A 21,622-nucleotide genomic window follows, 5' to 3' on the forward strand; every position below is an offset into this window, starting at 1 on the left:
TTAGTAGTTTAGAATATTCACAGGATTGTGCAAATGCCCTTACTATCTAATTTGAAAATATTTTCATCACCATAGAAGGCAATCCCATACCCATTAGCATACTCTGCATTCTCCTACTCCCCAGGGTCTCTGGCATCACTGATGTACTTTCACTTTCTATGAACTTGCCTATTCTGGACATTTCATGTAAATGGAACCATATCATATGTGGCCTCTTGTGATTGATTCCTTTCACTAACGTAAAGTTGTCAGTGTTGGTTTACGTTGTAGCACGCATCAGTACTTCATTCCTTTTCATAGCTGAGTAATATTCCACTATGTGAATATACCACATTTTGTTTATCCATACATCAGTTGATGGACATTTGGGTTCTTTCCCTTTCTGGCTATTAGAATAATGTCACTATGAACATTTGTGTATAAACTTTGTGTCAACACATGTTTTCAGTGCTCTTGGCATTCTTCTGGGAGTAGAATTGCTGAGTTAACTGACATTTTAAGTAAACATATATGCTAACTTAGATCATTATGGTGTTTTCATGGTTATTACACGATATCGGAAAAATTGCCAATTATGCTGGCAAGGGATGTCATTAAGAGTTTTTGGTAAATTTTTTTCTATATGATTCATTTGCTTTATGTTGGCGTGATTGTTTGCATTCTGGTCGGAAACCATATATTCTTCTGCCACTTTATTCCATCTTTTAAAAACTGAAATGGATAACTAATGCTTTTTATGCCTTTGGTCTAGATCAGGGCAGACTACTGCCTGTAGGCCAATTTGGTCTGCCATCTGTTTTTATACAGCTTGGGAGTTAAGCATGACTTTTACATTATTAAATGGTTGAAAACTATCAAAAGAAGAATAATATTTTGTGACATATGAAAATTATATGGAATTCAAATTTCCATGTCCATAAAAAAAGTTTTACTGGGATACATCCATGCCTGTTGGTTTCCATAGTGTCTATGGCCGCTTGTTCATTACAACTGCTCATTACAGAGTTGAGTAGTTGCAACACAGACTATAACCTCTAAAGCCTAAAATACTTGCTGTCTGGCCTGTACAGAGAAAATTTGCCGACCTTCAGCCTAGGTGATAAAGTCTTTCTTCAGCAATATGTCAACATTTTACATTCTGTCAGGATTATAAGAGGTGAAACTTGTAAGCATATTTGATAAATTACTGTGTTTTAGAACAGTGTATTTATTCTTGTCAGGTGATTTGATGAAGTCACAGACTTATGTGAAAAATCAAAATTTTGAACAAAAAGTATTTTAATACGTTTAGATATAAGCATCCTGATCATGCAGGGGTCAATTGTATTTTATAACTGTTTCACAGTATCTGCAAAACTGGATGATAAAAATGTGAGCATTACCACTTTTCAGTTTCACCCATTCATGCTGATATCACTGAGTCAAGTTCATGAAATGGCTAAGACAACACAAAAAAGGATATCCATTTTATCAAGGAACATATAGATGTGACCTCTGAAGATTTATATTAATTACTTGCATATATCGATAATATATTCCTAGAAAGCACATCTAATAAATCCGTTCTTCGTCCTCCCCTTTTTATTCTATGTCTTGACCCTGTCACCTTTTTAAAAAGAAGTTTGAGCTTCATACACTTCTCTCTCTTTCAGTTCTTCTCTGCTCTGTATGCTGCCTAGGTTAGCAGACATACTTTCCTTAAGACTTTCTTGATGAAGAAAGCAGTGTGTTGGTTTATATAATGGTGTAAAATTATCTCGCTGAATCCCTGTAACTGGCACTGACCTGTAGACCGCATTTTGAGTACCACTTAATAAATGGTTAAAGATTGCTGGTTTTGTTGATACTTGTAGCTGACCCATTTGATTAGACCTGTGAAATGCAAATGGCATTTTTTATTCTAAATCCTGAAGGTAAGGGATATCTAATACTAACTATTTTCTCCTTTGATTTCACTGTTACATAAACTGTTTATCATTTAAGTGATCATGAGCATTACTTGTGAGTTTCTTGATTTTAAGAAATGTTGTTGTAAGTATTAGCACAGGGGACATGTTTTCAAACTACAGTTTATATACACCTATAGTTCTTAGGCTACTCATGAGTCTCTACTAAGCATTTGAAAAATGGACTGCATATACTATCGATTTAGTGACAACTCATTCTGTTCAACCTGGAAATTGATTACATGCTTTCATTAAGTTAAACATTTTTAACAGGTTAATTTAGGATCTGTTCTCTCCAAAGCCAGTGATTGTATCTCTACAGAATATGTTTATTTAAGACCCTTACAAAATGGCTAGACCTGGTGTTCTGTTTCTCATGTGACTGACAGAAACCCTGCCTGAGCTCATTGCCTCCACCTGACACAGTATGGTATTCAGCCACATGAGGTTCTTCATTAAAGAAAAGCTACATGACTAAAATGAGTGAAATGTTGAATTGTTCTTTTTTTTTTTTTTTTGGTAGAAAGAGAAAGCGTGCATGTGTGTGCACACAAGCGAGTGGGGGAAGGGCAGAGGGACAGGCTCCATGCTGGGCATGATCTCCTTCTCCAAGGGCTCCACTCTGGGCTCGATCTCATGACCGTAAGACCATGACCTGAGATGAAATCAAGAGTCGAAGGCTTAACCTACTGAGCCACCCACATGCCTGACTTCTTAATTTTTAAAGGAAAGTTGGCTTCAGGGAAACACTATCTTTTGAATGTGAATGGTGTCTTACAATTAACATGAATTCTCCCCCCCCCCCCCCAGATTATTTCAATTTAGTATCAGGAAAAATGCTAGCAAGAATTATAATTTTTTTGAGAATTATAGCACCCTATCATCTGAAGAGAATACTCAATAATATAAAATGAGACAAAGGTGTCTTGGTTGTGTTATTTTTATAATAAATGACCACAATATAGAGGTATCTTTTTCTCCTGTCTATACGAATTAACAAACTAATTGAGCCATAAAAATCGGTATGGTCTTATATCCCTAAATGCACTTTAGGAAGTACAAAGGACTACATTTCTTTTTAAGACTTGAAATGATCCTGGAAAGACAGATGGAACCTCTTCCAGGAAATTTTTCTTTCTGCTAACACATGCCCCTCCTCCTCTGTACTTTGTACCAGCCTGATTAGTGACTGATCCTATGTGGAATTCTAAGTTTTTTTTTGTTAGTCTTCTTCTTCCCTGCCCTTTCAAGGGCAAGAGCTTTACCTTCTTTATTTTTGTGCCACTGAATTTGGTCCAGTGATGAAAAGATGATGTTCCTTTTAGAGATCTCACAGTTTAGGAGGCAGAGAAGTAGAAATGGATACTGTATGTAGTAGTAAAGAAGATGATGAAATAGAACCTGACACTTGAGCCAAATCTTTAAATACACTGGGGAGCTTCTCTGTGGGAACACTGGGGAAGGGATATTTCAGGTAAAAGAATGGCATCCCCAGGATCTCTGGGAGCACAGTGAGAGTAGAGTTGGCCAGATAATGAAAGGCCTCATAGACCTGGCTCAAGAATATGCCTTTTGTTTTTTGCTTTTGTTTTCTTTTCCTGAAGAGCTATTTAAAAAATTTTCAGAAGGGGAATTTGGCGTACTCCAATATCTTTTTTAGATGGATTACCAGACATTTTGGAAGATAGATTTAAAAGCAGACCAGGGCACTTGGATGGCTCAGTTGGCTAAGCATCCGACTTTGGCTCAGATCATGAACTCATGGTTTGTGGGTTTGCACCCCGCATCAGACTCTGCACTGACAACTTAGAGCCTAGAGCCTACTTTGGATTCTCTCTCTCTCTCTCTCTCTCTCTCTCTCTCTCTCTTTCTGCCCCTCCCCCACTTGCGCTCTTCTTTCTCAGAAATAAACAAACATTTAAAAAAACAAATAAATAAAAGCAGACCAAATTAGGGGCAGTGAGACCAGTTAGGAGGAAAGAAATGGTGAGGACCCCAAATCAGGTTATAATAGTCAAGCTGTAGGAGAGAAGACATAGTAAAAGTGTCTTAAGTTGTTCTGAGGAGATAAAATTGGCAAAGCAGGTGTTCTTATTGGAGGATGGTTTGAGGTAGGTATGGCGAAAGGATGAACATATTTTTGAGCAGAAGATGATAAACTCGGTTGTGGGCCTCCTGAATTAGAGACCCTTTTGCAACCTAAGATTCCTTGCCAACATGCGAATGTATGGGAGAGAACCCAAGAGGCTTCTAAGTTATGAATACAGATTTAGAAGTGTTTGGAAAAATGGGTGTTGGTTGAAGCACTGTGTATGAGTGAGATCAGTCAGGAATCACATGCAAGTAGAGAATTAAACTAAGACCAGATCTGTATGAAAAAGCAGAGTTGCAAAGCAGAAACAAAAGTTTGAGCTAGAGAAATAGAATGAGGATGAGTGGTAAGCAGGTAGTCACAAGAGAATGATGCTGTAAATCCCAAGATTGGAGAGAGAGAGAAATTGAGGGCTCAGCATAAGAAAGGGTCACATATAATAGGGAAAATCATCAGACTCGGGATAGTCGAAGTTTCCATGAAAGAATTAGAAAGGGTATAGACTTATCTTTCTTAACTTGGGCTTTGGAATGGGAGGAAGGAAAGTTGTAGTCAGCTACGTAGTTGTTGTTTTTTTGTTTTGTTTTGTTTTTTTGTTTTTAGCTCAGCTACACTCTTGGTCTGGAGAGTTTAAAACTCTTCCTACTCAACTATAATTAATCAAAGGGCAGTTAGAAAATATCTTCTTTTCTAATACTAGTTTCCTTTTTTTCCTGACTTTTTTATAGTTTTGAGAGCTCAAAGTAAAGCAGTTTTCATTTGCTGTTTTTCATGTTTAAATTTTATGACACAAGAAATACCTTTTCATCAGAGTATTCCACTTAGGTATGATGGCTGATTAGACAGATGGGCTGTAGACAAGTAGATTAGCAGCCGCTGTGGCGAAAATTATCTTGAAAAATATTTAATTTAACAATTTAATATTTAATGTCACCAGAGAAACTGGTCAAGGGAAGACAGGTAGAAAATATTTTAGAAGGCATTTCCTGGCCTTTACATTATGTGCACAATTCATCTGTATGACGATCAGCATATGATTCCACAGTTAAGCATTTGTCATGAGATGATTGTCATGAGTTTTTGGTTCTTATTTAAGCTTCCATAGGTGAGTACATTCAAGAATGATGTTTATACATTTGCTCATTTCATATTGAAATAACACATGCTCCATTTTTTTCTGTTTGTAGGGAAAAGAAACACTGATGACTCCCATCCCCTTTGCTAGACCACAGGATTTAGGGCCAACGATTGCTATTGTTACTAAAGTCAACCAGATCCAGGATCATCTACTGAAGAAGCATGATATTGAGCTTTATATGCACTTGAACAGACTAGAAATCGCACCACAGATATATGGGTTGTAAGTACTAAAGTTTACGTTTCAGCTGTATCTAACTATGACTTAGGGTGGTTTCTGTATGTCTCAGATTCATAGAGGTAAGAGCTGGAATTATTCCAGCTCCGCTTCATTTCCTATGTCTATTGGGTCCTATGTGCCAGACCCTGTGCTCATTACTTTCACAGATGATATTTCATCAAATATTCCCATTAACCTTGTCAATTTAGTGTCACATGAGGTAAGAAACTTAAGGCTTACACTGTGTTTATGCATATTAAATAGTGAGGTCATAATTCAGATCCAGGAAGGATTGGCTCCATAATCTGCAGAGCCCAGTGTAAAATAAAAATGAATATCCCCCTTAAAAAAAATTAGTAAGAATTTCAGGATGGCAACAACAGATCATTCAACCAAGCATTCTAAGAAGGGCAGAGCCACACAGGTCATACACACATGAAGCCAGCCCCAAACCCAGCCAGTCCTGCAGTCTATCCATGTGTTTTCCATTTTATTGGGAATTGCATTTGTAGAAGTGAGCTCAATGTTCCTCAGGGTGAACACAATATGGTAATCATCTTCAGCCATGAAACTTTTGTAACATGCTATCGCAGAAAAATAGGGAGCCAAGCGCTCCTCAGAGACGTGTGTTATGTTTGTATGTGTGTTTATTCAGTGGCTTAATAAGATGAGTAGGAAAATTAGAAAGATTGCAGTTCTAATAAATATAAATTTGTGTAGTGCTGCAACATTGAAACAATAAAACATTCATATCTAGTGCTGGACAGTTCCTTGGTAGATATTTTCTGCAATTCCCATCTCTCAATTAGGTAGAACTTGGAAAATAGAGACAATATTATTAAGATGTACATAGTAGATGCTCAGTAAATATGAATTTGTTATTTGAATTACAGAGAATTTCAAAAAATCGAAGGTTTAAGACCAGAGCAGAGTCTGTTTATTTAGCCCAAAGAAATATCAGTGAATGTTTTCTTTATGTTCTCATGTTACATACAGTCTTTCACTGATAATAACTCTGCTATCTATCATCTCTGGAAACCCTGAACTGTGATTAAAGATGTCTGCTTTTCTGTTTAAATAATGCTTATTTTCATTTCTGTGACTTAAACTTGTGACTCAAGTTTAAGTCTCAGCATTGAGAGCAGCTCCATCATTCCCATGAGAAATGAGAAAGTTGAGGGTAACATGCATATTGGGCAGTACTGTAAGTTATTAGTGAATCATCATTTACACTTAAAAGTCTGGCTAATGTGTTTGTGATTGTAGACATAAAAATGTATTTTAAAATAGCTGGTGGTAAGGTCAGGAGTTAAATTCTATATTCCTCTCCACTGTGCACTCAAGTGGTTTATTCAGATCCCAAAGCCTATTTTACACCCTCAAAAATTGTTTACTAAAGTCTAGATATTGGTCTTAAATATTGGGGAAAGAATTTAATGTTGGACATACTTATCATTTCTTTGAAATGCTTTATTGTTTATTAACTTTTCGAGATGGTGCTTTATATTGCAGTGGTGGGTGGCATGGGCTTGGGTAAGATGATTTATAAACCATTATGTTCCAGTTTCCTTTTCAGACATTAGTTTCCATCAGCTTTCTCGTCATCATAATGATTCCTAGAGCTTCTTTGACACCTGACCAGCACCCTCCCAATAAAATTGCATGATCCATGACATAATCATTCTTAGTCCTTTCAACTTTATTTTTCAGCAGTAACCATAGCTGACTCATTTATCCCATTATTTTAGTCATAGAATCTCATCTGCATTAACTGAAAATGTACGTATTTTTTTTAAACTTCGATGAAGTCACTCGTTCTCTTAATTGGTCTCTACTGCATTTTATAGTGCAAGGAGTTTATCTATTCACTTCATTTATTAAATTTGATTGTATTATTTCTATTTGTGGGACACATGTAGTTCAGTTTTCCTTTGTCTTTATGCTACTTTCAGTTGTACTACTCATCTGTATATTTCCTGTTGATTACTGTTAGAATCTTTGGGCCAAGGAAAAATATGAGTATAGTATGCAATAGCATTTAGAAGCACAGACTTTGAAATGAAACAGATCTGTTAACCGTTTTGATCCTTGGTTTCTTCGTTTGTGAAATGGATATTGAAAATAATGGTACTTACTTCATCGGGTGTCTATGAGAATTAAATTATAATATACAGAAATCATAGTGCTGAATGTGTAGTAAGCATTCAATATCATTCAATATATGTTGGCAGTCCTTCTATTACCATTATCTGTCATTACCATTCCCCAGTTAGGATGTCATGGCTCTGTGAGTATGATGTTCTGCGTGTTTCATGAACCTTTCCACCTCTGGCTTTCTATGTTTTCTTCACCAAAGCACATGAATAGCTTCTACTTAGGTGGAAACTTAAAAGCTATCCTTCAGACCAGTGCTTCTAAAGAGCCAGTATAGAGCTGAGGAGTAAACTTCTAGAAACAGATTATAGCAATTTAGCAAAATAATTTTGTGTCCCTAAGGCTAAAAGAATATTGTAGGTTTGTACTTCAGGGAAATGAATTGACATAGTTTGTTTTGTTTTATGTCATAAAAGTAATATTAATCTAAGTAATTGCTGATGCTACTGTCCATTCCTATTGAAATCAAGCTGGTAATTTAGGCTGACATTCAGTATTCATGCTTAAAAACAATTAGTTGACACTTTGAGTACATTATCCTCAAGTTACGAACACAAAATAATCAATTTTCAGTTAATAAAAACTGTTCTTCTTTAAGATATCAGAATTCATAATAGGCATCATCTAAAATGTGCTTTTGCTTGCCATTTTTTTTACAAAATTTTTATTTTTATTTTTTTAATGTTTATTTATTTATTGAGAGAAAGAGAGAGAGAGAGAGAGAGAGTGTGTACGCATGCATGCATAAGGGAGGGTCAGAGAGAGAGAATTTGAAGCTCAATCCGAATCTGCCAGCACAGAGCAGGATGCAGGGCTCAGTCCCAGGAAACATGAGATCATGACCTGATCCAAAATCAAGAGTCTGATGTTCAACCGACTGAGCCACCCAGGTGCCCCAGAATTTTGATTTTCAAACAAGTATTTTCTTTTATACCGAAATGTTTTAACAAAATTAGAAAATGATATGATAAAAATGCCAATAACGAATGTATCAATGGGAAATGTTATCAGTATTAACAATTTGCATAGAATGGGGAATAAATCATATATATGTGAGAATTTAAGTCTGCTTTATAATATGGGTTATAATTATCATTAAGAGATGTTGCAGTTACTCCATTTTTAGAAATAGTTTAGTTCTGTTTTTTGTAAGAGAATATATGTGGAAGTCTCCCGATGTGGCAGATGAGCCATATACAAACATACTTATTGTATTTTGCTAATAAATCTATTTAACAAAATTAGAATTAATAATTAGTATAAAAATATTAATTGTACTAACATTGGCTAAAGTCATTCCAAATTGGCTTATCTAAATTTTAAGTAAATTGATGATACTTATCTTGAAATGTGGGAATTAAATACCCATGAGATCTTGAATATTATTATATAATAATTTGCTTACTAGTGCTATTATTTTATGTACTTAAGTACATTATCCCCTGGATAATTGTAGCTGGTTTTTGTGTTACAAAATGTTAAATCAATCAACTTACTGTTTAGTTAAACAAAGCTAATTTTAAGTTAAATGTGATATTATAAAATGATATTTCCTAGAAGTAATTTACACTGTTTTTCATTAACTTTATGAATTATTACTCCTGTTGCACTTTGATCAAAGTTTCTCTTGCTTTAATGCAAATCATTAACATTTTGAATTGTCTTTTGTTTGCCAGTTATTGATGGGTATTAGACTTTTAAAATTTTAGTTCTGTAGGGGCCTGTCAGTGCATGCTGATTAACATCCAAAGCAAATATTGACTACATTATTTCCAGCTTTCCAAGGTAGTTTCTAAGGGTTGCTTTTTTTGGCATCTTCATTTTTAGTATGATAATAGGAATGTGCTGTGATTTCATCACATAGGGGTTATTTTTGTGCAAAAGCCTCTAAAGTACCAGTGTTAAGGTTCCATTCCCAAGTATGTGCTTGTTTGAGTACAAAAGACTCTTAATCACAGATTCAAGTATAAAGACTGAATACCATTTTCACTTAATACCATAATACTATTTTATAGAGAGACCAAAAATTGAAGCTTAAAAATAACAATTTTTGCTAGGCCAGAGTAACTGTGTTTTATTATCACCCTTTAATATATTGAATCTGTATATTTTCAACTACATTTTATACTCTGATATAAATAGAATACATAATAAGCATCTGTGGGATATGCAATTAATGTCACTTTTGAGGAAAGACCCTCATAACACACTTGGGCTTTGGCATTCTTAAATTATGAGCTCTTCACAACACTCATGGGATAAATTTCATATCTCCCAAATGTTTAGTATACATCTTCCATTTCCCTTACTTCCTGTTTTCTGGATTAGCAGTTGTTTTGCTATGGTGGTTTATAGTGATTTAATTGGGGAGGTTCTTGGTTACTGATTAATAATCTGCTAAATTTTGTGATATAATTTTTAAATATTTATATCAGTATATTCTAACACATATCACAGTGTAATTATGTATGACTACTAAGTTTTTTAAATCTATATTTGAAGTGTAAACATATAGTAAAAAATACAATTCTTAGTCATCAAAGTCAGTATAATTACCTTAAAAATTCTCTCTCAACAATTTAAACAAATAGCTTTCTATTCTAAACACAGCTAATGACTGAAATATTCTTTCTTTTCAGTGAGTGTTGTGTTATGTTATACATTAAATGTAAAAAACATAATGACGGACTAAAAGGTGAAGATCCAGTGATACCTTATCTCATACCACTGAATATTCCCCCAGAATTACCTCTTTGGGAAAAAAAATGGTTTTTTCTTCTTCTATATGAAGAATTATCATGCTTAAAAATTGTAGAGGAGAATAATACATTATTTGAAATAATGATTAATAATTGTTAACATTTATTGTTTTCTGTGGGCTAGGCATTGTACTAGAGACTTTACATAATTATTTTACTTATTTTCACAACACCTTGGAATGGGTACTATTATCCCCATTTTGTAGATGAGGAGATCACAGCTTATAAAGGCTTATTTAGATCAGATGGCTACCAAGAATCTTTGAAGTCTTTGAGGCTTTGAACTCTTGAGCCTACATTCACACTCTAACTTGAGTAGGACTAGCAGTGTGGTAGAAAATCAAGGCACTCAAAAGTCCTTTGTGTGAGCTTGGACCATGAGCCAAACTCAGGGTGATCAGATAACAACAAAGACCAGGCAGATGGTACAAGGCCTGGAATCAGAGGAGTTTTATTGGTAGTGATCAGAAACAAGCCTGCTACGTAGAGGAAATGGAAAAATCAAGGGCACTGGAGAGTCTGAGGCCCACAATAGTGTAGCAAATTGATGACGTAGAAGAAATAGAATCTGCACTGACAAAGTAATCATGCCTTTTAAGTAGTCAGAGGCCAAAAGGGAAAGGATGTGCCCAGTCATACATGCACAGATTTAGGAAAGGTACCATCCACATGCCTTTTTAGGTAAATGTATGTTCCTCACACTGAAAAGGAAGTAAACATTAATAATTCAAGTAAGAGGAAAGCAGATCTTCAAGGACTTCTAGAAAGCAATGTAACCAGTAAGATAAGTTTAGGCGTATACAGCTGAATGCCTCTCCTCTGTCTCTTTTTTTTTCCCTTCCTATACATTCCACCCCTAAATTCCACATATGAGGGAAATCATATGATATTTGTCTTTCTCTGACTGACTTATTTTGTTTAGCATTATACTCTCTAGCTCCATCCGTGTTCTGCAAATGGTAAAATTTCATTCTTTTTGATGACTAATATTACACATACATACAGTGGACACTTGGGCTCTTTCCTTCAAATCTGTATTTTTCTATGCTTTGGGTGAATACCTAGTAGTGTAATTGCTGGATCATAGGGTAGTTCTATTTTTAACTTTTTGAGGAACCTCCATACTGTTCTTCAAAGTGACTACACAGTTTGCATTCCCGCCAACAGTGTAAGAGTGTTCCCCTTTCTCTGCATCCTTGCCAAGACTTGTTGTTTCCTGTGCTGTTAATTTTACCCATTCTGACAGATGTGAGGTAATATCTTATCATGGTTTTGATTTGTATTTCCCTAATGATGAGTGATGTTGAGCATGTTTTCATACGTCTGTTGACCATCTGGATGTCTTCTTTGGGAAAATGTCTATTCATGTCTTTTGCCCATTTCTTAACTGAATTGTTTGTTTTTTGGGTATTGAGTTTGATAAATTCTTTATAGATTTTGGATACTAATCTTTTATCAAATATGTTATTTGCAAATAAATAAATGTGTGTGTGTGTGTGTGTGTGTGTGTGTGTGTGTGTGTATTTCCCATTCCGTAGGCTGCCTTTTAGTTTTGTTGAACTAAGAACAATTGTAAGAACAATTCAATCAAAACAGTTGTAAGGACCTCATGCAGGGAAAACAGTATGATCAAAGGTGTCTGTGTTTGAATACCATCATAGATACAAGACGAACTAACCAGTTTACTAAAACTACAGTAAATTTTGTGTGAGAGGAAAATGCAGTGCCAGGACATGGGAACTCTTATATGCCATGATAAGAACAATCTAGACCTGTACTGACCAAAAGGTAACTAACCACACACATGTAGCTATAAAATTTAAATTAATTAAGGTGGCTCAGTTGGTTGAGTGTCTGACTTTGGCTCAGGTCATGATCTCATGGCTTGTGAATTCGAGCCCTGCATTGGGCTCTGTGCTGATAGCTCAGAGCCCAGAGCCTGCTTCAAATTCTGTGTCTCCCTCTCTCTGTGCCTCTCCTCTGCTCAGGCTCTATCTCTTTCTCTCTGTAAAAAATAAATAAACATTAAAAAATTTAATTTAAATTATAAATTTACTTCTTTAGTCACACTATACCTATTTCACGGGCTCAGTAGCCAGTCATATATGACTAGCAATTATTCTGTTGGACAACACAGATATACAACAATCCAGTCATTATAGTAAGTTCTGTTGGACAGCATTGGTCTGTATCTTTACTCTAAAGTAGGGGAGGTGGCATTGAAACATTATGGTTTTCTGGTCATATTTGTGATTTAGAAGGATTACTCTGGTTGCACAGTAGTAAGAGATTGGACAAGTAAGAATCGGGTAGCAGTGATTCGCTACAAAAGTAGTAACTTGTGTTTTCTCAAAGAGATGATATGATGGCAGCCTGAAACAAGATAAACGCAGTAAGAATAGAGGTAAGTGGAAAAATTTGGGAAATACCAAGTTGCTAGAATTGTCAGGACTTGTAACTAATTGAATGTGGGAGTGAGGGAGAAGGAAAAATCCAAGATAATTTGGACAGCAAGGTCAATGGTGGTAAAAATCACAGAAATCGTGAATAGTAGAGAAAGAAATTTCAGAGAAAGGAAGAATTGTACTGAGTTTGGAGTCTCTGTGGAACCATGGATACTTAGTAGAAAATTGAACGATATGGTTCTGGTGCTTGGGTGAGAGATTGGAAAGTACCTGTTAGATAGCCTACATGCTATATGTCGTTGCTAATTGAAGTTGCTAGTAAAGTGAGACAAGAAGGACAGAGATAATTTTCTAAAGAATATCCACTGTGTGTAACTAACTTTTGAGAATATAAAGCAGGAAGTGATTTGGTATAACTGGCATTTAAAATAAATTATCACAGTTTGTGTGTTTGAGAGAGAGAGGTAAGACTGGGAACAAGGATACCATTTAGGAGGGCTTTGCACACGTCTGAGTAGATAATAGCAGTGGGGAAGAGTCAGTTTAAAGAAATCTTACAGATAGAATCTATGATTTGGTAATAACTCAAAATGTTGCATAGTACTTGGGAGAGTGGAAACGTTGTGGATTAAAGCCACTACAATTTTAAAGCATCCAACTGCCCTGTTGGGCCATCCTTTTATTCATGTGCTCAAGTGACTATTTCAACTTCGTTTTCCCTTTCTGCTAGCCTGAATCTCCCCTTGTTTTCTGTTCTCTGGTTGATACTTCTGTTCAGTCTTTCTTAGTATACTTTGGAATTGACTGTTTACCTCTCCTGCATGACCATGAGTCAGGTATTGTATCTACAACATTTTTATTCTTTTCCTTTTTGCTGGTTTCTTTTTTAAGAAAAAAGTAGCCAACAAAAATGCTGCTTTGACCTTTCTCCTCTAGCAGCCCTACTCATCTCCTCTTTCCTTCTAAACTTCCACAAACTTCTTCTCCAGTTTCCATTTTCTGTTGATTCACTGTCACTGTGGAGATACTGTAAGTGGTCTAAATACACCAATTGAAAGGTTGAGAGTAGCAGATTTTAAAAACACAACCCAGCTATATAATGTCTTCAAGAAATACACTTTAAATATAATGATATGGGCAGATTAAAAGGTTGGGAGAAGACATATCCTGAAAACATTAATGAAAAGAAAGCAGAGTGGCTATGTTAATATCAAATAAAGTAGACTTCAGAGTACAGAGAATTATCAGATACAAAAATGGACAGTGTTTACATAATGATAAAATGGCCAGTCCCCCCAAAAAGACTTAGCAATCCTAACTGTGCATGCACTAAACAACAGAGCTGCAAAATATATAAACCCAAAACTCATAGAACTGAAAGGAGACATAGACAAATCCACATTTACAATTACAGAATGTCAATAATTGATAGAAAATAGCCAAGTATATAGAAGAACTCAATAATAGTATCATCCAACAAAATCTAAGTGACAGTTATAAAACACTTCATCTATCAATAGTATAAACATTCTTTTCAAGTGTTCACAGAGCATGTACCAAGAAAGATTATATCCTAGGTCATGAAATAAACCTCAACAAATTTGAAAGAATTGAAATCATACAGGGTGCGTTCTTTGATCACAATCAAATCAAATTAGAAATAACAGAAAGGTAACAGGAATTTTGCAAATGCTTAGAAACTAAATAACACCCTTCTAATAATCTCTCGATCAAAAAGGGAGTCTCAAGATAAATAAAAATTACATTGACGTGAATGAAATGAAAAAACATTATGTCAGAATTTGTGGAACACAGCTAAAGCAGAGCTAAGTGGGAAATTTACTTCACTATCTGGTTACATTAGAAAAGAAGAAAAGTCAGGGGTGTCTGGGTGGCTCAGTCAGTTAAGTGCCCAACTTCGGCTCAGGGCATGATCTTGTGGTTCATGAGTTCCAGCCCCGCATTGGGCTCTGTGCTGAAAGCTCAGAGCCTGGAACCTGCTTCAGATTCTGTCTCTCTCTCTCTCTCTGCCCCTACCCCGCTTGTACTTTGTCTCTATCTCTCTCTCAAATTGAATAAACATTAAAAACAATTTTAAAAAGGAAAAGGAAAAGTCAAATTGTAATCTAAGCTTCTACCCCATGAACCTAGAAAAAGAACAAAATAAAGCAAGCAGAAGGAAATAATAAAGGTAAAAATTAAAACCAACATAATTAAAAGCAGAACAACAATAAAAAAAAGAAAAATCTATTTCTTTGAAAAGATCAGTAAAATTAACAGTCTATCAAGAAAAAAAAGACCAGAAGAGAGTGGGTGTGGCTATAAAAGAACATAGGTAAGATCCATATGTTAATAGAACTTTTTTTTTTTTAGTTTATTTACTTGAGAGAAACAGAGATAGTGTGAGCTGGGGAGGGGAAGAGAGAGAGGGAGAGAGAACAATCCCATGAAGGTTCTGCTCTGCCACCACAGAGCCTCACACAGGGCTCAAACTTAAGAAACTGTGAGATCATGACCTCAGCTGAAACCCAAGAGTCAGATGCTAACTGCCACCCAGTCACCCCAAAGGAATATTTCAGTATTATGACTGTATCAGTGGTTATATATCCTGGTTGAGTTATTGTACTATAGTTTTGTAGGATATTAACTTTAGGGGAGTAAGGGTCACAGAATCTCTACTATTTCTTACAACTGTGTATGAATATATATATCCTGGTTGAGTTATTGTACTATAGTTTTGTAGGATATTAACTTTAGGGAAGTAAGGGTCACAGAATCTCTACTATTTCTTACAACTGTGTATGAATATATAACTATCTCAAAACAAAAAGTATAAAATAATGTCAGTTCACATGGCTCACATCTTTTGCCATTTTTATAAATTGGGTTATTATTCTTAGTACTTACTGTGTTTTGAGAGTTCTTTATATACTCTAGGTACATCTCCATTGTCATTTTTGTGATTCACAATATTATTTCCCAATCTGTGTCTTGTCCTTTCTTTTAAGTATCTTTGATAGAGTAAACATTTTTAATTCTGGTGAAATCAACTTTATTAAATTTTTTATCAAATTTGTTTTGATTCGTATCTAAGGACTCTGTGCTTAACTGAAGTCAACAACATTATATTTTCTTCTAATTGTTTTATAGCTTTATGTATAATTCATCTTGAGCAATTTTTTGTATAATGTGAAGGGTATAGGTCAAGGCTGTTGGTTGATTTTTGTCATAAGAATGTTCACTTATTTTAGTACTATTGTTGAAAGATTATCCTTTCTTCATTGGATTTCCTTTGTCTTTTGTCAAAAATTAGTTAATTTTATTTGTGTGGGTTTATTTCTGAACTCTCTATTATGTTTTATGGATCAATCCCTGTACTTAATAGAATTTGTCAGTTAAACCATCTAGCTTGGAATGTTCTTTCTGGAAAGTTTTTAACTATAAATTTGTTATTTAAGTACATATATGACTACTCACATCATTTCTTTTTTGTTTGTTTATTTTTATTTATTTTGAGAAAGCAAATGGGGGAGGGGCATACAGAGTGCGAGAGGCAGAATCCCAAGCAGGCTTCATGTGGTCACGTGTGAATACAGCGCTCGAACTCACCAACTGTGAGATCATGACCTGAGCCAAAGTCAAGAGTTAGACACTTAACCGACTGAGCTACCCAGGCACCCCTCCCAACGTTTATTTCATGAGTGACTTACTCACTTATGTTGTTCAAGAAATTGTATATTTCATCTAAGAAGTCAAGTTTGTGAGAAGAAAGTTTGTACTTCCTCATAATCCTGTTAATTTCTGTGGTTCCTACAGTTATTTACCTTTGTGTGTGGGAGCGTTCGTGCTATGGGGTAATTTTATGTTACCTCTTATCTGCCTAGAAGTTTATCAACCTTATTAATGTTTTCAAAGAACCAAATTGAGGTTTGATTGATTTCTCCCTCTGTTCTGTCTCTTTTCCCTCTACTTTCAAATTCATTGGTTTTAGCTCTTACCTTATAAGTTTTTTCCTCTTGACTTCTTTTGGTTTATTTTGCTCTTGAAATATTTAAAGTGGAATTCCAGGGGTGCCTGGGTGGCTCAGTAGGTTAATCGTCCAACTTTTGATTTTGGCTTAGGTGGCTCATGGGTTGGTGAGATTGAGCCCCGTGTTGGGCTCTGTGTATGGGATTCTCTCCCTCTCTCTCTCTCTCTCTCTCTCTCTCTCTCTTTCTTTCTCTCTCTCTCCCCCTCTCTCTCCCCCTCTCTCTCCCCCCCTCTCTCTGCCCTTCCCCTGTGCACTCTTGTGCGCTCTCTCTCTCTCTCTCTCTCAAAATAAATAAATAAATAAATGTTTAAAAAAAATAAAACGGAAGCCCAGATTAATGACTTCAGAATTAATTTTTATAATATAAGAATTTAAAACTGTAAGTTTTCTTCTAGGCACTGCTTTAGCTGTGTCCCTATAATTTCAGTATGGTATATTTCATTTTTCTTCAGCTGAGGATATTTTAAAAATCTTTTTAAAGACTTCTTTTTGGTACCATGTACTAACAGAAGTCTGTTGTTTATTTTCCAAATATTTGTGGGTTACCCTTTTTTTTTTTTCGTTTTTGTAATTTATTGCCAATTCCATTCTGGTCCAGAAACTTAATTTGCATGATTTTTATTTATTTAATTTTGTTAAAGCGTATATTTTAGTACTAACATAATCTGTCTTGGTGAATATTCCATGTGCATATAAGAATATGTATTCTCCTGTTATTGAGTATAATGTTCTATAAATGTCTTGGATCAAGTTGGTATTGATAGTGTTGTTCAGATCTTCTGATTAATTACTGAGAGATAATTCTGTTAATTACTGAGAGGTAAGTGTTGATCCAGTTATTACATTGGTGAATTTCTCTCCGTTTGAATCCAGAACTACTTTAGAATGACCAGACACCTGAGACTGAGAATTCTTCTTCTTAACTCAGTACGAATGGCCCAGTGTTTTTTTAAGTTATGGTATGTCACTCAGTTTTGTTTATTTCCTGGCTCTTTTTGACATACAGGGAATATAATTTCAGTCATTTGTATAGTTATGTGGAAAATTTATTACAAAACTTTTAAATACAATAGGACTTATGAGCTTTAAGAAACCATGGCATGTTGTAGCTAAAAGGACTGTAACATATATTTGGAAACGTAGTTTTTAACGTAGACCAGGATTTTTTCTTTCTTTCTTCTTGAAATTCTGCCCATAGTTTCTTCCAGTTAAATGGCTTCTTCCTCTAGTGTTTTGGGGCTTAGTAAATATACTGGACTACTGAGAACAACCAAAAAAATTATGGCATTTTCATTTAATATATTTGAATAGTTTTAAATGCTTCCAAAATACAGGCATACCTCATTTTATTGTGCTTCACTTTATTGCACTTCGCAAATATTGCATTAAATTGAAGGTTTAAAACTTCGATGGGGTATGTCAGCTGCAGATGCGGTAGAAACAGCAAGAGAACTAGGATTACAAGTGGAGCCTAAACATGTGACTGAATGGCTGCAATCTCATGATAAAACTAATGGATTAGAACTTGCTTCTTATGGATGAGCAAAGAGAGTGGTTTCTTGAGATGAATCTACTCCTGGGGCAGATGATGTGAAGACTGTTGAAATGACCACAAAGGATTTGGAGTATCTCATAAACTTAGCTGATAAAGTAGCAACAGGGTTTGAGAGGATTGACTCTAGTTTTGAAAGGAGTTCTTCTACGGATAAAATGCTATCAAGCATATCACGTGCTTCAGAGAAATCATTTGTGAAAGGACATCAATCAATGTGGCAGACTTCATTGTTGTCTTATTTTAAGAAATTGCCCCCAGGCACCCCAGCCTTCAGCAACCACCACTCTGATCAGTCAAGCAGCCATCAACACTGAGACAAGACCCTTCAGCAGCAAAAAGATTGTGACTTGGCGAAAGCTCAGATGATGGTTAGCTTTTTTTTTCTTTAGCAATAAAGTATTTTTTACTTAAGGTATATACATTGTTTTTTTAGACATATTGCCATTGCACACTTCATAGACTACAGTGTAAACAAAACTTTTATATGTACCACTGGGGAAACCAAAAAATTAATTTGACTTTCTTGCAGTGGTCTAGAACCGAACTCCTAATATCTCTGAGGTATGCCTGTATCTAGCTTCTAATAAGGAGTATTTACAGTGAATGTTAAAATGCTTCCAAAATATATGGCATATAGGAAGTTTTTAATCATAAACTTTTTAGCTCTGCAATTAAGGTCTCATCTATTAAGTTGTATTTATTAAAACAGGTCATTTATTCAAGATCAATGTGTAATGTATTTTCCAAAATTTTCTTCAAGGTTGTGGTTAAATTCACAGTTTTGAAATTGAGGTGATTGAAACACAAAACATACTAGACACTTGAGAAATACTGATGTGCTGAAGACTGCAAGGTCAGGATAGTTCGTAATAGAACATACCCCCCCCCCCCACCTCCAACACCATCCCAGGTACGAAAAGTCATCCTTGTCTTTTAGTCCTGTATCTTAAACAGAACAACACTTTGCCAACTCCAGGCTTAATAACCAGTCCTGGATCAACTTCAGGTTATATCAGCATTCTCTAAAGGAAGCCCGATAAAACTGTGACTTTACAACTGTTGTGATGTCTTTAACTGAATATAAGTGTATAGGGAAAAAAATATTACCCCCAAAACTTTACACACATAAAATGCCATCTAATGAGGGTCATAAAAAAAGAAAACTTCACCAGAAATATGTCGTCAGAGTTGTTTTTAAATCACTGTGGGACAATGGAATATTGTCTTTAAGCATTCTTGTTTAACAACAGAGTGATACAGCTGTAAATCCTGTATTGCTTGAAGTCTATTAGGCAGCCAGCAGAATACATTTAGAGTAGAAGAGAAATAAGTTTTTTCCTCCAATCAAAACTGTGCATTCTATATATACACAATGGAATGCTACGTGGCAATGAGAAAAAATGAAATATGGCCTTTTGTAGCAACGTGGATGGAACTGGAGAGTGTGATGCTAAGTGAAATAAGCCATACAGAGAAAGACAGATACCATATGGTTTCACTCTTATGTGGATCTTGAGAAACTTAACAGGAACCCATGGGGGAGGGGAAGAAAAAAAAAAGAGGTTAGAGTGGGAGAGAGCCAAAGCATAAGAGACTGTTGAGAACTGAGAACAAACTAAGGGTTGATGGGGGGTGGGAGGGAGTGGAGGGTGGGTGATGGGTATTGAGGAGGGCACCTTTTGGGATGAACACTGGGTGTTGTATGGAAACCAATTTGACAATAAATTTCATATATTAAAAAAAAAAATAAAGCATGATGGAGAAATTTCCAGGACTTACCGGGAAATAATAGTTAAATATAGGTAAAAATCTTGGCATTATTAATCAGTCTGTCATATTCTCTTTCTCTCCATCTTTTCTCATACTTGGCTTCTTAATTTCTGGGTCTCTGAATGTTTTTCTACTCTCCAGTTTTTCCATAACCACATAAGCCAGAGGCAAAGTGAATATCTACAGCCAATTGCCCTAATAAGCTCTTTCCTATTGGAAAATACTATTGGAGTATGATATCATATTCCATTATGAAGTATACTTTGTATTTAACCTAACTTGTATCACTTCTATCAGTGACTACATTGTGTGTCTTTGATAGGTCTCTGACCAGACATGGACTTCTACCCTTATTTTTTGACCTCTAAAGACTCTGCCTGATATGTGTAAAAACCTTTTGTAGGAAGTATTAGTACTTAAATTAGATCTGTGTAAATGCCAACTTTTCTGAAGAAGTGTTTCTTGACTAGCTTTTAAGACATGTGAGATCACCAGTATGCATTTTATGCAAAAACTCTATTATTTTTCTGACTTTTGTGAAATTATTTTAAGGACAGTGTTTACCATTTAAGGACAGTTTACCATTGCATATTATAATTTTATATGATCCACAATACCAAGATAGAATGCTGCCTGCCCACCATTAATTCTTCCCTGACTGAAATGTTACAGAAATAATGAGCTTGCTTATTAATGACAGGACCTCTTCCAAGCTCATCCTTTCATGAGATGCTATCTGACAAAGGCTGCCGAATCAATTAAGAAAATTCATCATTTATTACAGTCTGTTAAAGAGGATAAAAAATAGAGCTTTTATACCACAAACTAAAGAAAACTTTTTCTTAACTACTTAGGGATACAGATGAAACCCTGGTAGAGCATATTGCCTTTTATTTCTTTCTTTTGGCTTTTTCTACTTTTGGTTCTTCATCATGTGTTTCTTTATTCTTATTTTTGTATATTTAAATAGATTTATACCAGAATCTAAGTGCAGACAAAGTTATGTGTAATTCAGTTTGCATATGTGTGTGTGTGTGTGTGTGTATATATATTTTAATTTTTTAGATGTTTTTATTTATTTTTGAAACAGAGAAAGAACATGAGCAGGGGAGGGGCAGAGAGAGAGGGAGACACAGAACCCGAAGCAGTCTCCAGGCTCTGAGCTGTCAGCACAGAGCCTGATGTGGGGCTCGAACTCACAGACCGTGAGATCATGACCTGAGCCGAAGTCGGACGCCCAACCGACTGAGCCACCCAGGTGCCTCCCCAAAAATCAGATTTTAAAACAACAGTTATAAACTCTATTTGTTCCCACATGTTTATGCCACTTAAATTCTTTGCAAGTATGATGGCATGTGTATCCTTCTAGAACATAAATGACTTTAGCACCTCCTTCAAGTCTTAAATGTGACCTTCTTGATGAGGCCTTCCCTGAGCACCTGCCAAAAAATACAACCACAGTTTCTTAACCTCCTCTGCCCTGGATCCACACCATTATTCCTCTCTCTGTACACTGCACAGAACCTTACGAACTTCTGCATGGTTCCCTTGTTT

General features: G+C 35.5%; 1 protein-coding gene across 10 annotated transcripts in view; it reads left to right on the top strand.

Annotated features, from left to right (window-relative positions):
• Nucleotides 1-21,622, top strand: part of TBC1D5 (TBC1 domain family member 5) — a 544,621-nt gene that overhangs the window by 331,668 nt on the left and 191,331 nt on the right. For all 10 annotated transcript variants that reach the window (XM_040480115.1, XM_040480107.1, XM_040480108.1 and 7 more), the window contains one exon: nt 5,226-5,398. In XM_040480115.1, coding sequence (XP_040336049.1) covers nt 5,226-5,398 — 173 coding nt within the window. The remainder of the gene's footprint in view (nt 1-5,225; nt 5,399-21,622) is intronic.

This window comes from Herpailurus yagouaroundi, unplaced genomic scaffold (genome assembly GCF_014898765.1).
Source record: "Herpailurus yagouaroundi ecotype Mexico unplaced genomic scaffold, PumYag 159, whole genome shotgun sequence".
Taxonomy (NCBI): domain Eukaryota; kingdom Metazoa; phylum Chordata; class Mammalia; order Carnivora; family Felidae; genus Herpailurus; species Herpailurus yagouaroundi.